Source organism: Argiope bruennichi, chromosome 9, assembly GCF_947563725.1.
Source record: "Argiope bruennichi chromosome 9, qqArgBrue1.1, whole genome shotgun sequence".
NCBI lineage: Eukaryota > Metazoa > Arthropoda > Arachnida > Araneae > Araneidae > Argiope > Argiope bruennichi.
The window spans coordinates 92234085-92250533 of NC_079159.1; the positions used below are offsets into that span (position 1 = coordinate 92234085).

The 16449-nt window shown below is 29.8% G+C and overlaps 1 protein-coding gene across 1 annotated transcript in view; it reads left to right on the top strand.

Annotated features, from left to right (window-relative positions):
• Positions 1-812, top strand: part of LOC129983614 (chromatin-remodeling ATPase INO80-like) — a 30739-nt gene extending 29927 nt beyond the window's left edge. Inside the window, exon 38 of the mRNA XM_056093145.1 lies at positions 413-812. Coding sequence (XP_055949120.1) covers positions 413-594 — 182 coding nt within the window. The 3' untranslated portion in view covers positions 595-812. The remainder of the gene's footprint in view (positions 1-412) is intronic.
• Positions 813-16449: the final 15637 nt, after the last annotated feature.

The window sequence follows — 16449 nt, forward strand, 5'->3', positions numbered from 1 at the left end:
CAACATTAGAAATAACAATAATTAATAATTCATTTTCAAAATGGATATTACTCGCATATTATATCAAAGAAGTTTTCAAAAAGTAATTGAGATGACATAAAAAGTGTGGGAAGGGGGCCAATCGTATTTCAATTTCCCTTGCCGCCACACATTTCAGAATGTTAGTAATCTGTTTTACAATCTTAACTTTGCTTATTCTTTTTATGAGATTATTATATTTTTTTTTACTGTTAATTTGTATAATTTTCATATATAAAAAGCATCATCAACCCCTTTAGTACAGTGTTGAATTTACAGAATCTCCATTGTAAATATTCTGATTTAATGTTAGGAGTTTTTATATGTTTACATTGCACTATATTATTAATAAACACTTTTGTATAAACTTAATAATTAAATTTCACTTTTTCAGCTGAAAAAAGTACAGTTTTCAGAGGGCAGCGTGGTAGTAGTCGAGCAGCTGGAAATCAAACTATCAAATATCTGACTCCCAGAGGAAGGGGGGCTGCTTATAAAGGAATTAGTCCAAGTTTACCAACACAGTCAATATCCTTAGGTTTTTATATGCCTGGGCCTCAATTACAGGGGCCTTAGTTTTTTCTTTCCAATTATAAATTTTACATCTATTATAATAGCAATTGTCACTGCTGAACTTCCCTATTTCATTCATTTTATCACTGCAAACTGCTGCTCTATTGTTGGCATGATGACCTCCATTGTATAAAGCTGTTTTTATTGTAGATAATTGTACAGAAGAAAATTATTTATGTATGCTAGCCTCTGGCTTATTCAATAAATAATATAACACATTGTTTGTTTTCACTATACTTTTTCTATTAGAAGTCTATTCTTTAATTTAAATGCAGCTTCTTTATCAGATTATAAATGTTAATATTTTCCATTTTATAACAAAAAAATAAAAAGTAAAATTTTAAAAAAGTATTATTTTTAATTTGGATAATTATTCTTTCTTAGTGTTGAATATTTTAAGTTCTCCTGTCAAATGTTTTGTTATCATGAGTAAATGGACAAAGTAAAATGAAAACGGAGGGCATAGACCTCTATTCAAATTACTGCTGTGAGTATTAAACAGACATTCGCTACAAGTACCAGAAAATTGAGTGTGTATTTTGGGCACCTGTTTTCCAATGGACTGAAACCAAAATTTGACATAGAATTTCAGCTGTAGTCACAAGATGCCAGACTTAATTTCATTTACCTGTATATAAAAACAGACAGTCAACCTCTTGATGCATTTGCTTCTAAATTTCCTGTGGATCTCTTATAGATGCTAAACTTATGTTCCAATTTTATATACTTGGCTTTTTGTGTTTAGTAGTCATCATCTCCATTTGTATGTAAAACTGCTGAACCATCTATTCCTCTGAATGAATTTTGATCGTAATTTGATAGAAATTGATAAATTTGATGTAAAACAATATACCAAATTTCATTATTCCTAGCTCAAAGCATTTTAAAATATTTTATTCACGGACAGACATAATTCTAAAAGTATGTTTTTTGAACTTGGGTAGGTCTGAAATGTGGTGATTGTTAAAATCTTGAATTCAGATTTTTAGATGATTACGATTCTTCTTGTATGAGAAAGTAAAATGCATTGCTTTTGCAATCTATCTAGTTTGCGAAATATGTATTTAGAAGTAAAATTAGGTGTTTTCGTTTGTTGATGCCTTGATTTTTCTGTCATTTTATAAACATGTAAAAGGGGGAAAAAAAATTACTCCTTTAATTTCCATTTGTAAGATATTTCGATGAGCTTCAATATATTTCCATTCAAAATGTTAGTAATAATTAAGAAAAATGAATTGTTTCTACGCATTCATTTTTTATTTTTGAATTTAAAAAAAAATCATTTTTATTCTAAATTTATATAGTAATTTAATTGCCTTTAACATCTGTTGATTAAATTACTATTTTTAAATGAATTGAAAACTTACAATCTACATAAGAATAAGTTATAAAAATACAAAAAATATTTAATAGAATTCAAATATTCTATATATTTAAAATAGTTAGTTAAATCAAAGAATTAGTCCCCACTTCTACTGCTGCTTTGATTGCATCAGAATTTGTTTTCTATGAAACTTCTAGATATGTCATCAATGATTGTCAGCCCTCACATCTTCCATTTTTGAAAGAAATACCAAAAACATTACTGTAATATTTACTCTACATGGGGGGAAGACTCTAACACCAATCTCCGCCACATTTTCTATACGCATTTCATTTTTTTTTTTTTTTTTTTTTTTTAAATTTCAAATGAAGCTAAAATTAAAATTTTACTTTCAAAATTAATATCCATATATGGCATTTTTAAAAATCATAATTTTAAAATTGGCAAAAGCATATAGATAAAAGATTTAAGTTAGAGTGAGATTTAAGTTTCATCATACCAATAAAAAAATATTGCTGCAAATTCCGTTTAAAATTAACTTGGGAAAAAAGTAATAACATTAAAAGGGGAAAAAAAATGCATGAAAAGGAATCTAGTATCGTGGAAAAGCTACTTCTTTTTAAATTGGTGTAAAGATAGCTATTGCATGATAATATGTTTGAGTGTTATTCAAGAAAACATTAAATCTTGAGTGATTTTCAATTAATTTAAATATATGAAATAAAGTATTGACCCTCACTTTTTTAAAAGTTAATTATTGTTTAACCAAACAGTAATTACTTATGAAAAAATAAGTACCTTTAGATCCATTGATTCGGCCTGTTGAATGTTATGCCCTTTGCATTATTATTTTTATGTCTCACAATTTGCTGTTTATATATACCAACTTTAAGCTACATCAGGTTGAAATACTAAATACTGATCATTCTATGCAGTTGTAGATTTCGAATTGCCCTAGTCAGGGTTGTTAATTATGCCGCCATTTTCTAGGAATTTTTGCCATACACAAATTGGGTGAATTTGTAAATCTGTTGCCACTTGGCCTGCCCATCTTCCATCCGAAACTCTGCTGACCACTAAATTGCAAATGAAATACCTATGTTTGAAAGAGAGATGTTTCAATTAATTAAAACCAACTTCTATCATTTGTTGAAAGCGATAATGTGTGAATGATAAGCAAGATGGATAAGAAATGAGCTGAGTTTATATCAACTATACATTTTGCATAAATATTCTGATTCCAGATACAAAACATTTTCATATTTTAATCAATTGGTGAAATCTTTTTTAATATAATTTTTATAAATTGGAATGTCTTTAAATTATGTGATACATAAATTGTTATGCGAGAAAAATAGCAATAATTTCTATAAAGAGTTGTTACAAGGCAATTCCTCGCCACTGTCACTAAACTTTACAGTTCATTATTTATATAATATTGACACGTGAAACAGACATTCTTTCAACAGTTAATTATAAAACGCTTTTTGTACAGAAGACAGTGGCTAAGGTAGTCAAATTTAAAGTATTATCGTGAGTAGTCTTTTTCTTTCTTTTTGATCAAATACGAACTCGGGTTTAGTCTGAACTGCTTTGAATTTTAAACAATAAAAAATTTTATTTGTTTTCTTTTTATTTATTTTTTTAATTATTTCTATTGTTAATATTATTTCTTCTTCTTTTTTTCCTCTTAATTTTTTTTTCTTTCTATCATTTTTTCTTCTTAATCTTGTTTGTTTTTAATTATTCGCTTTTTTTTTTTCTTTTATTTATTTTAAGGATTTGGGGAGGGAAAGCAATTAAGCAAATAAAATTTAATTTTGGGTTCATGAATATTATCGAAAGGAATATTTCAAAATCGAATGGCCAATGAATAATGAATCGCATACGAAGACCAAAATTGCCCAATTTCAAGACAGCCAGAAAACTCCCAAGTTGCACTGGAATAAATACAATTCAAGACGTTATGAACTGTATTTGAATTGTCTTTATTCTAATGCTATTTAGCTAGTCCCTGATTAATCTCGGTAAGGCCTTTAGTAGGCAGTGCAAGATTCGAGGCCGCCTTTCTTTATTCTCGATTCCGAAACGATATTTTGTTTTATTGATTTTAATGTAATCTCCATGTGAACAGTTTTTAAATAATACATAACTGAAGTAAAGTATTTAATTGAAGGTGTTATCCAAAATGTCCGTTTTAGTATCGTGTGTAAAAAAAAAATGAAATTGAATTTTTTTACGTTTAATTTCAATTAAAAACCTTTTTTTTTTTTGAAATTTCTTTTTATATATTCTAAATGCTTAAAAGCAAAGTTACATGGGTTTGTTAAAAAAAACTGATTTGCAAGCGATTTTGAAATAGTAGTATAAATCATAAGAATAATGTTTTAAAATTTACACAATTCTTGATTTTTATTTGGATATGATCTTGTGAATCATATAAAAGCACAAATTACATAACTTTGATAATACAGGATTGGAGATTCAGGGACCTTTCAAAGACAGGACAGTTACCTATTTGACAAACCGGCCCTGGCAATAATATCCGAGACATATTATCATTATTATTTTAACCTTCGATCATCTTCAGTGGCATTGCAAGAATAGATGCCATGGTATGTTTCTCGCTCTTTAGTCATATTTAGCTATGGTAAGTGGCATAAACGAACTAATATTTTACTTCCATAGTGGTCCTTATAACTGCCGCGTCTATTAAATTGGTTAGGCCAAACTTTAGCTAGCTAGATATGCGGGTAAAATTTTTTTATAATTGATAATAAGAGCATCTCCTTTTTGTTGCCATCGCTATGCTAGTAACTATTATGAAATGCACCTTAAGGTTGGATGTATGTTCTAAGGCTAATGAAACGCAAGTCACTTTGTGTTTATATTTGAAATAATTGTAAGGTTAAGCTATAATTTATTTCTCATTTTAATGTATTATACAGAACTGGATCGTGCAAAAATGCAGAGCCCTAATTTTTTTTTTTTTTCAGCTTCTAAGTAATAATCACTAAGTAAAATCATTAATTTTATATGCGACATCTAAATCTGTCATTAAATCCTTTTAGAGATTTCAGTCTTCAGTGGAAGTATAATATCTTTTTCGACAAATGCATCATGATGTACCATATTTTGACTATCGCTCAGTATTATGAGGATATTTTAAGAATATTCTAGGATATTTTGCGCTATTAGGGAAAGCAGGGATTAAATCTTTTGACTCTTTTTCATAGATAGAAAAAGAGGAAAATCCTGATTTCGAGTAATACCGTTTACGCAGTAATGAAAAAGAGGAAAATCCTGATTTCGAGTAATACCGTTTACGCAGTAATAAAATGCATTTGTTCTATTGCTCATTCGTTCTTTTAATGTGAACGGAAGATACTTCTTGAACAGCCGACCATCCCTCCGCAACTGAACTGAACGAAGCAGTATCGACAGGATTTGTTGTGGAAAGAAGGCACTTGTGTACAGCCGATCACCCAGCCACTACTGAACGTAGCAGCATCGACAGATATTCGAGGGAAGAAAGTACTATCGGAGGAATGGCACTTTTTCCCCTCCGAAAGACTTCAAAAGCGGTATTTTAAATGTTTCCTACAACAAAAACTTTGCAGACGAATCTATACTTCCAATATCAATAAATAAAAAAAGGTAAGGATAACTAATCATAAATAAAAATTATTTAAAAAATATTATGCTTTAATTTACGTACTTATAAGCACTGCCTAAATAGATCTGAAAATAACATCCTTATCTATGCATTTACTTTAACTTTATACTTTCATGATTTTTTTGAGTAATTAAATTGTAAATAATTAAATGTTTATAAATTTAATCTTCTATTATTCCAAAAATTGAAATTTTTAAACTGAATTAAAAAATTAATTTTTAAGCATAATTATTTAAAAGTTAATTATTGCTTTGTTACAATTTCATTGTCGAAAACAACCAACATTCAATTCAAAAATCTAATTATTTTTAACGAATAATTAGATTATTTAAAATTAAATAGATTTTTTTTTTTAAATTATATGCTGCTTAAAAATAAGTCATGGCAACAGGTTTCACTAAGAAATGTAATATAAATGATAAATGTTATATATATCAGACCACCATTCCCCCCATATAATGCTGCAAAATTCACTTTTATTAGTTATATATTTATATTGCCGGCGTCCTGGTTTAGGGATAGCGCGTCTTCCCTGTGATCTGGGCGTCCCGGGTTCGAGTCCTGGTTCGGGCAGGGCTGTTCTTCCCCTGTGTTTTATCTGTGAAGTGTGTGAAAGAGACGCCCCCCCCCCCCTATAAAAAGGGGTTGTGCAAGCGAATTTGTGTGTCATCTTCCTGTGAATATGTAAATGAATTCTGCCCTTTAAAAAGGGTTGTAATGCATGAGTAGCTAAGACGTACTCTTGGCCCTAGATGGCGCTACTGAAAACAAGTGACGCTCTCTCGGCTTAAAATCGCTGACTTCGTCAGCGGACTTGTCTGTGACAAGTGCCATAAGAAACAACAACATATGTTAATATTTAAATAAGCAAAAATTATATCAATCAGTCCTCAATAGAAAGGCACTAGCAACGTAATTTCATTAAATCTTTCCTCTTCACATAAATAATCTAAATATTATTTCGTTATTAAATTCGAACGAATTAAATAAACAAAAATGTTATATTTCATGACGTTAGAGTTTTATGCGCTCGTCTAAACTATTACAATAAATTTTAATCTTTCTCATAAACTTACTAATTATTAAAAGTTATTCCAAATTTTGATATGGAGGTGTTCGTGTCCACTTTGTCACAACACAAAACTCCGAAAATTTACGATGGTGCCGTTGCCGTATTAAGACAAGAATAAATGTATATGTTTCTTTCTTGTATTAAAAGATTTTTATTATTTATTTACGTTTTATTAATTGTAGGCCGCCAAATCTAAATGGCGTCTTTGATTAAATATTTTGTTACATCCTTTAAATAACTCTGAATATAATCATACTGTGTTTAAAAGTAATTCATAAATGTGAGCAAAATTTTTAGTAATATAATAATAATATTTATAAGCCGATATACTGTCTGACAATTTAAGATCTGCGAATCATTTTTTTTTTTTTTTTTTTTTTTCTAAATCTCCTACAGAGGAGACAGTTAAACTCAGAGCTGCCAAATTTAACAAGTAGTTACTTCATTGAAAAAAGGATTTTTTTTTCAAAACTTTTAATTGGAATTTTAATTAAAAATGAACCCAGTTTTTTCTTCACTGAGCCTTTGAACCATATTATTTCACAGAAGTAATTTTTACACCATTTTAAAGTTTTAAAAATTTGTCAATGAATTTTATTTTTGTATATTTTTTCTCTCTGATTTTTAATAAATATTTAAGTATATTTTGCAGTAACTCTTTTTATCATTTTAACTTCTTGATTTATATAGCGCGTTACGAAAATATTAAACATATTTTTTGTGCGTGTTCCTTACTATAAAATTAAGGATAAATTTAAAAAAAAATAAAATAGACAATCAAATCTAAAACATTATTATGCTATGGTGTTTCGGTTCAAATTGCAGGTTCCTATCTCCTTTATATATTTATTTATTTTACATGCTGTTATTCTGTATAATAAAACCGTATTTGAAAACACATAAAAAAAATAAATTCCATGCAGCACTAAGATATTTCAAAATCCCTCATCCTTTAATCCTTTACTGTTGCTGACATATCAGTAGCCTTTGATTATAGTAGTTCCGTCAAGATTGTTGAAAAAATGTTTTATCTGTAAAGATAAAGAATCGGAGATAGAACATTTTCAGGGAGATAGAATTTAGCAAACATCTTGAAGTTAAATTATAATTAGAGGGTGTGGTTCTCCTTAAACTTCTCGTATACTCTCAGATAAATGTATTTGTGCATTAATAATAGCATGAACTAGCGAACAATAGTTACGAAAGAGCCTATTTGCGCGCGATTTTCGGCTATTAAGCTGAAATGCGGTTATTACACAAGCACTAGAAAACCCAATGTGCTTTTTGGACTTCTTTTTTTATCAATTGAAATCAAAATTTGGCATAAAATTTTAATTGCAGTCCTAAAATAACAAACTAAATCACATATATTTAAGTTATTGCGCGTGTTTACGTGCTTTTATAAGTACAGATCGCCGGCGTCCTGGGTTCGGGCATGGTTGTTCTTCATCTGTTCTGTCTGTGAGATGTGTGCAAGAGACCCCTTGTGAAAAGGGCTTGTGCAAGCGCATGTGTGTGTGTGTGTCATCTTCCTGTGGATGAGTAAATGAATTCTGCCCTGTAATAAAGGGCTGTGACGCATGAGTAACTAAGATTTACTCTTGGCCCTAGATGGCGCTACTAAAAAACAAGAGACGCACCCTCGGCTTAAAATCGCTGATTTCGCCAGCGAGCTTCTCCATGGCAAGTGCCATTAGAAACAACAACATTAAGTGCAGATCGATGGATGGTCAACTCCTAGACAGATTTAGTTCCATATTATATATATATATATATATATATAGAGAGAGAGAGAGAGAGATTATATTTATCTTTTTTTTTGGTAGTCCTCGTGTTTCGGACAGTTAGACAGACATACTTCCTCTGAATGGATTTCGTTCGAAATTTGGTGTAAAAACCATATACCAAATGTCATCCGTTTAGTTCAAAGCGTTTTTGAAATATCGTGCTTTCACACGAACAGGCAGACAGACATAATTTCAAAAAAAGTTTTTTGTGGAGGCTCAGTGTTGTCTGATATTTGGATACACGTGAAAATCTCGAATTCGAATTCTTTTGACGATTGCTGCACTTTCACTTTGTATATTTCATATACGAGAAAGTAATATATATAAATTAATAGATTGATCAGCTTAAATATTTCACTTTATATTAGGTTAAATTCATTCTATATGGAAACATTATTATCGATTCTCGATATTATTACAATTACCGAACCAAATTTAAACTAACATAAATAAGTAAGGAAATGCGCCATGATTCGACCCTAATTAGAAAGAAATCTTTTTAGGCTCGTCTGTGGCGTAATGAAAAATAAAAATCAGATCTATGTGCAAAAATAACTCAACGGTAAGTTCGTCAAAAAATCAGAGGACTTTCCTTTGTTTTGCTTCTTCTTTTACCTCCATTCCCCCCTCTCCCTACTTTCTGGTATGCGAAGTAATACGAAAATATTGCAATCATAAAAAAAAATCCAAACCTGAGATTTTGTCGAATTTTCAAGCTGAGTTCAAACCTCTTTAAGTTCCGAAAATACATTTTTTTTTTTTTTTTTGGTCATTGCGTCTGTGAACATGACAGCTCAAAAATGATTCGACCTAGACGAATAAAATTTGTTCTAAGGACTGTAGGCTAAATTTGTAAATTTCTATCAAAATAGAAATCCCTTCTAAGGAAGAATGCACTGTTGAAATACAAGGATTTCGATAACTACAAAACATGAACTAGATAGATTAAATTTGGCACAGAAATTTAACGCTTTAAATGCAGATTCTTATCAAATTGTATACCAAATCTATCAAAAGTTCGACCAACTATCGATGTGCTCTTTCGCACACATGTAAACGTAATTACACATAAAGGCAATGACTTAAATCAATGAAATTTGGTATATCTTGTGACTACGACTGCAGTTTCGTGCTGATTGGTAAAAAGGAGTCCAAAATATATATTTGCTCAAAAGCTTTAATAAAAATGCCAGATTGGCGCCAAAGAACTGTATTTTGAAACTATTGCTCGCCAATGGCTGTTCTGGTTGTTAAATGAATTCGATAACTGTAAAGCGTAAAGAGTTAAATAAATAAAATTTGGCACTTATATTTAGCATCTGAAATAAAAATTATAATTCAAATTCTGAACCAAATCCATCAAACGGTTGACCGTCTATCGGTCTGTTATTTTCACACACATGTAAACACGTTAACTCATAAACGCCATGACTTAAATGATAATTGAATGGTGACTACAAGTGTTGTTTCGAATCAAATTGTGGTTTGAATCAAAATTTCATTTTTTTTAATCAATCGGAGAAAAACAAATATCCCAAATACATATCCGCACAATAGATTCAGTAAAAATGCTAGATTTATACCAAAGGTTTATGTTTTCTGTGCCAATGCCACGTAAATGCCAAAAGGTTTATGCTACTATTCTTTGCCAATGCCACGCAAGGCATCATTGTTTTATTCAAGGGAAGGGGGATTAGACCTTTCTTTGTTCGAGAGGATCAGAGGCCATTTCCGCTGTTTTTATAAGGAAATATGAATCTTTAATTAGCATAATATTTTAAGCTGTGTTTTTTTTTTAATTTTAAAAATTTATCTTAATTTATATGGCAATGATAACATATATACAAATAAAAGATACATTTTATGTTGGTCGGCGTCCTGGCCTAGGGGTAGCGCTTCTTCCCATTGATCTGGGGTCCTGGGTTCGGGCATGGTTGCTGTCTGTCCTGGGTTCTATCTTTGAGGTGTGTGAAAGAGCCTCCGTGTAACAAGAGCTTGTACAAGCGAGTGTGTGTCATCTTCATATGAGTGGAAGTCAGATCTCTGCCCTCGGGTGCTCAGGGGTCTTTACCCTCTGAAGCTACTACAACCCTTTTTCCCCGATTTCTTATCTTGGTTTAAATTGGTGTTCAATCCAAGGATGATAAGCAGCAGCAACAATATTTAATATTGTCACAACACACTTCGGTGTAAATTTAGTATAAAGACAATGAAAACTATTGTTATGAAATATACTTAAAACATTTTTTACCTTGGATATATTATATATATACTCTTATATTATATATTTTATAAAATATATATTAAAATATTTTTCATTAAAATAAAGGAAAAAATTGTACAGAAATAAGATTGATAAAAATGAAAAGCTAATTTTTTGTATTTTAAAGTGAAATAAAGAAAGTTTTTTTTCACAATAATATGTTCCGAAATCAAATGAGAAAAAAAAAACGGCTAAGATTTAAATGAATTTTTAATTAAAAATTGTATTGAAATTTCGAAAAAAAATTCTTTGTAATAAATTTCTTCTTTTTTTTTTCAAACTTAATTTTCAACGTGAAAATTTTCATGACATTCCATAAAAATGTCCCGTAAAAACGACGAAAAATTTGATAGAAACTCTACGTAGATACTGTGAAAGTACGTATCATATCTATGTGCTGTGGAAATATTTATCATAATTATAATCATTTATGTATTTTAAACTAGCCACCTATGGCGATCAGCTGGTTCGTCGGGATTGATGTTTGCTAAAATTTTCATTTAAATATTTGATATAAGTAACTTTCAATGGTTTTTTTAGAAAAGTTTTTTTTTTTAATTCAAATATTGCTAGTCTGTAACACATACTATTTTAAAAATCTTCCACCGCTCCTTGTGCAATGCATCTTCCCAATTTTTTTGACATTTCACCTAACGTTTTTATTTTTATTTGAAAATTCAACTAGTAGAAAAATATATTTGATAGAGCGCTGTAGAAAGGTTTCATCATTGTTTACTTTAACTGTTAGCATAACAAAATTTCAAAAATTTAATAAAAGCATACTTGAAATAGAAACTTCCTTATCATAAAAAAAATATCATATCTGCATCATCAACAAAGAAAGAAAAATAAAAGATTTATGGTAACAATGAAAATGATTTCAATTTCTTTACAACAGTGAAGTCTAATAAAAAAAAAATTTAAAATAATTTTCAAAAAAATTAATAAATTCATATAAAACAATAAACACATATACAGTACACTCCCGATTATCCGCGAAATTGGGTGGCGCGGCCGCCGCGGATAACAAAAATCGCGGATAATCCGAAAAAAGCTAAAAACGGGTATAGCAAAAGAGAAAACAGTCATTCCAACTTTGAAAAATCGTTTTATGTACATTAAAACGTAAAATAAACAGCAGGAAATGTTTAACTAACGCTTAATATTTTAGTACATCACTCAAAATTAACCTAAAATGCATTTTGTTAATGAAAACAGAAAAGTGCTTTGTACTTACGAGAGGCGTCAAGGATACACAGAAAAATTAATACATATGCACTGTTTTAATACTGTAATGTATCATGTAATTACAAAAGCATAACTGTAAAACTGCACCTTTTTGGAGAAATCAGTCAAAAAAACAAAAAACAAAAAAACCTTTGTGCGGCAGGCGCGGATAATCGGGAGTCTACTGTACATATCTTTTCACTAATGCCAATTTAACTGCTATACATTTTTTTAAAAAATAAACAAAAAAAATGATATAGCAATTAAATTGGCAATACTGACGAGATATTTAAATTTTTTTAATAGTATAGCACAAATAAATTTTGTGCGATAATATTCTATATAATGTTGTGCTATATATAGTGTTTTGAACTTTTTTGAAGATATAAGAGAAATGTATCAAAATTTAGTTTAAAATTTAATTTATCAACACTGCAAAAAAGTTATTCCGAGGTACATATTCCCATCCTCCAAAGTATATTTTTGTAAATTTTGGTAGCTTTGAGTCTTACTATCTGTAGAGAGCCAACCTCTACACTTCTTTATTATTAGTAGAGAAAATGGCAAAACTAAAGAGGTGTTCTCTCATCCACAACCATTGGTCAACTTTCGCCAATTTTTAATTTATATGAAAATTTATGATCTCCACATATGACTTCAATGATCTCCTATCCCACCCCACCTCTATTTTTGAATGAAATTTAAAATATATTATTTCTCTCGACTTACTCTATAGAGAAAAAATACCACAACATAATTCCCCCCCCCCATCCACAAATACTGTAATGATTTCGCCATTTTTTATTTCATTTTAACAACTCATGATTCTTAAATACGTTGTCACTGGTCATCTGCCCCTTCCTTCACATCCTAGTTTTGAGGGGCACCGAAAAATAAAACTTTGACAGAGCTCCCAATCTCAATAAATGCACCATTTTCGTCAGTTTTTAAATCTAGTGAATTTATCAAAATGCTGTAAGTTTACTGTGAAAATATTATTTAAAATACTTTGTTTAGCTGTGATAAGTTGTAATCCATCAAAACTAATGGGTTGCGAAAGGTGTGAACGAAATAAAAAAAAGTTGATGACTTTGAATTTTACTAAGCATTGCTATCAAAACAAGAGCAAACTGCATGATATTAATCATAAATATAAAAATCATCATTTCTGGAAAAAAAATTAAAATTTATTTTAAACCATTGATCAATTGATTTTGAATTATAAAAAAAATCATTGAACCATCAATTGATTTTTTTTCTTTTTTTATTTAAAGAAGTGAAGATTGTTGCCGAATTTTGCTTTCCATGATCCAAATATTACCATATTTGCTTAAAAACTATTTATTTGAATTGAGTATAAGGTTTACTGCTACGCTGAAAATTATACTAACCATAACTATTATCATCGCTTATTGTTATTTTATTAAACAGAAAATGATAATAAAAAATTGAGTTTTAATAATAGTAAAGAATGATTTATCTCGCTAGACATATTATCTATCGAATTCGAATAAAAAAAAAGGAATCTAAATTTTGATGAAATAATCAGTAAATTTACTATAAAACATGTAAGAAAATATGCAAAAATTCACTTACTCCAATAAGTGGTATATCAAGTTATGTTTATATATTTGTGAAGCAATTTTTGTTTTTCGTTTGAACTACTTTTTAATTAGTAAAATATTGTTTATAAAAAAGATTTTAATTATTTATCAATTTCACATATTCTTAAAGTCCTCATTACACCAGATTCTTCTGTAAATAAATAAATGGCGAAATGCAATAAATTATTGTTTTTTTTTCTTTTTGTAATTAATTAAATTAATAATAAAAGATTTTTTAATGTTATTTTTAGTTGACATTTACTCTTTTTTCATTGGAAATACGTTCGGGTTCTTACAAACACTGTTAGTAAAAATAGTCATATCAGCCGGATTTAAACGATACTTTAAAGTACCGTTGGTAAATAAAGGGTTAAATCCTCCTAGTACCAGATTGTTTAATAAAATAAATAGCAAAATGCAATATATATATATATATATATATATATATATATATATATATATATATATATATATATATATATATTGTCCAAGATTTAATTTGATGCCTCACAAATCAACTTTGCACAAATCAGCTTTGCTTTTTCATTTGGGCCGGCCCTGTTTATCAAAGTTGGCTAGCATGATTAAATTAATACTATTTTATGGCAAAGAGTTGATAGTTGAAGACGACTTGTATGTATTATTTCCATTTAAAAAGACACGTGCATTAATTATATATTTCGAATTATTATCGTTTATTTTAAATAGAACAAATAGAAATATGAAGTTTAAAAGGGAAAATGTAGTGCTATTTTGTATACTATAAAAGTGATGTCAAACACACTTTTAATTTGATTAAGTTCAATTACACATTAAAATTCTTTTCCGGTTATTTAATATATTAAAACGTGCAATGCCGAATGAAATTGCAATATAAAATTGAACAAAGAGAAGTGTAATAGGATTAATTTTAATAGTATATATGCAAATCAATCTCAAACATGCATATAACAATAATTTTACAATATTTACTGTAAATAGTTAGGACAACAAACATTTTCAATAGTGATTTTTATTTTCAAGAATTAGTGGGGGTGAGCTCTCCGAAATTTTCTCGCATACTCTCTAATCGTATGCCAATGGCGAACATTAGTTGCGAAAGAGCCAAGTAGACTATGATATTTGGCGAACTTTTTTTTTTATTTTTGAATGACTGAAACCAAAAAATTTTAATACAGTGTGGTGAAAGCTTATAAGCCAGTTAACAGCTACGCTACACGAGCAATTGCTTTTGTCTTGTGATCTTGTTACTCGGCTGCGAACCACAAGGTCCCAGGTTCTATCCTCGCTCATAACAAAACCGCTACATTGGTGACCTGGACGTGATCCGTAAACTTTTGTACAGCTGTTGTGGGGCCATCTACCCACAGCAAAAGAAAATCGTAAGATTCACTTGACGCAGCAACACGAAGCCGTCAGACTCACTTGGCCCAACAGCATCAGCAACAGCAACCACTCACCCACAAACGCTTGGCGCTACTCAAATGGGTACAGGTGCATTAAGATTCAACGGCTAATACATCACCACTCAACAGCATATCGTTCGTCTCACCTCCGACTCACTGGAGGTAGAATCTGTGGTGAAAGCTTATAAGACAGTTAACAGCTACGCTACACGAGCAATTGCGTTTATCTTTTGGTTTTGTCACTCGGCTGCGAACTACAAAGTCCCAGGTTCTATCCTCGCTCGCTACAACAGAACTAAAATTGCACTTATAAAATTAGTTTTCAAATTTCACGTCATTGCATTTTTAAGTTATAACGTCAACATGCTTGTGAAAGTATAAACCAGCAGCCAGTCAACATTTGATGTTTAATCAATGTATCAAATACTATTAATCTATTTCTCTTCGTTTTTAATTATCATATTAATTTATATGATACAGATATAACGGACAAACAGATCTCCCCTGAAAAGATTTCCTTCAAAATTTGATAGAAATGTACAAATTTAGAATATCAAACTTCATTCGTCAAACTCAAAATGTTTTTGAGTTATCGTGTTGACACCACAGACAGATATAATTCTAAAAATAGGCTTTTCGGACTCAAGGAAGTCTGAAACATGAAGTTTCGTCAAAATAGCGAGTTCAAATTTTTGACGATTATAATTCCTCTCTGTACACTTTTTGTATGAGAAAGCAAAATTCGATATTCAAAAAAGAGCTGCATCTTGTTCTTTTCGATGCTGCCAAAAAAAAAAAAAAAAAAAAAAAAAAGAGAGAGAGAGAGATTGTATAAAAGTGGGTCCGCAGTTAAAAAAAAAAAATGCGAACACAAAAATGTCTTTTATTGAAATTTAGTTTTTGAAGAGGCCAGTTAAGGATGTGTTCACCACAACTACCTTGTATTTTTTCGCAATATTACACGTTTGTTGTTATTGTTCATTTTCATAGTATCGCGAAGAAAAATGAGTTTACATTTTAAACTCTTTTTTTCTTGTCCAATTGGTTTTAGAAGTCGACAAAAATTTATATTTTCGATATCAACAAATGTAATCAAATTTCGTTTATCCGTAGCATATTTGAGTTATTGTCTTCACATAATTACAAACGGACATACAATCCACTCTGCAACATATTTAATTCAAAATTACACTCAGTTATATAATTTTGATGAAACGATCATATATTAAAACTCATGTGTGATATATAATAGATATAATAAGATAATTTAAAAACTCAAATTCCCTTTGTGTTTTTAAATTATCGCGTACATTCCCGCTCAAACGGACAGACTAACAAGCATCCAATTCGACGACGGATTAAAATCGAAATTTGATACAAATGTACAATTTTGGATGTAAACTATGAGCCAGATTTTATCAATATAACCGGCTCCGCTTTTTGAGTTATCGTATTCATTGATAGACACAATAAAAAAGAAATTATCAAAACTTTGAGTT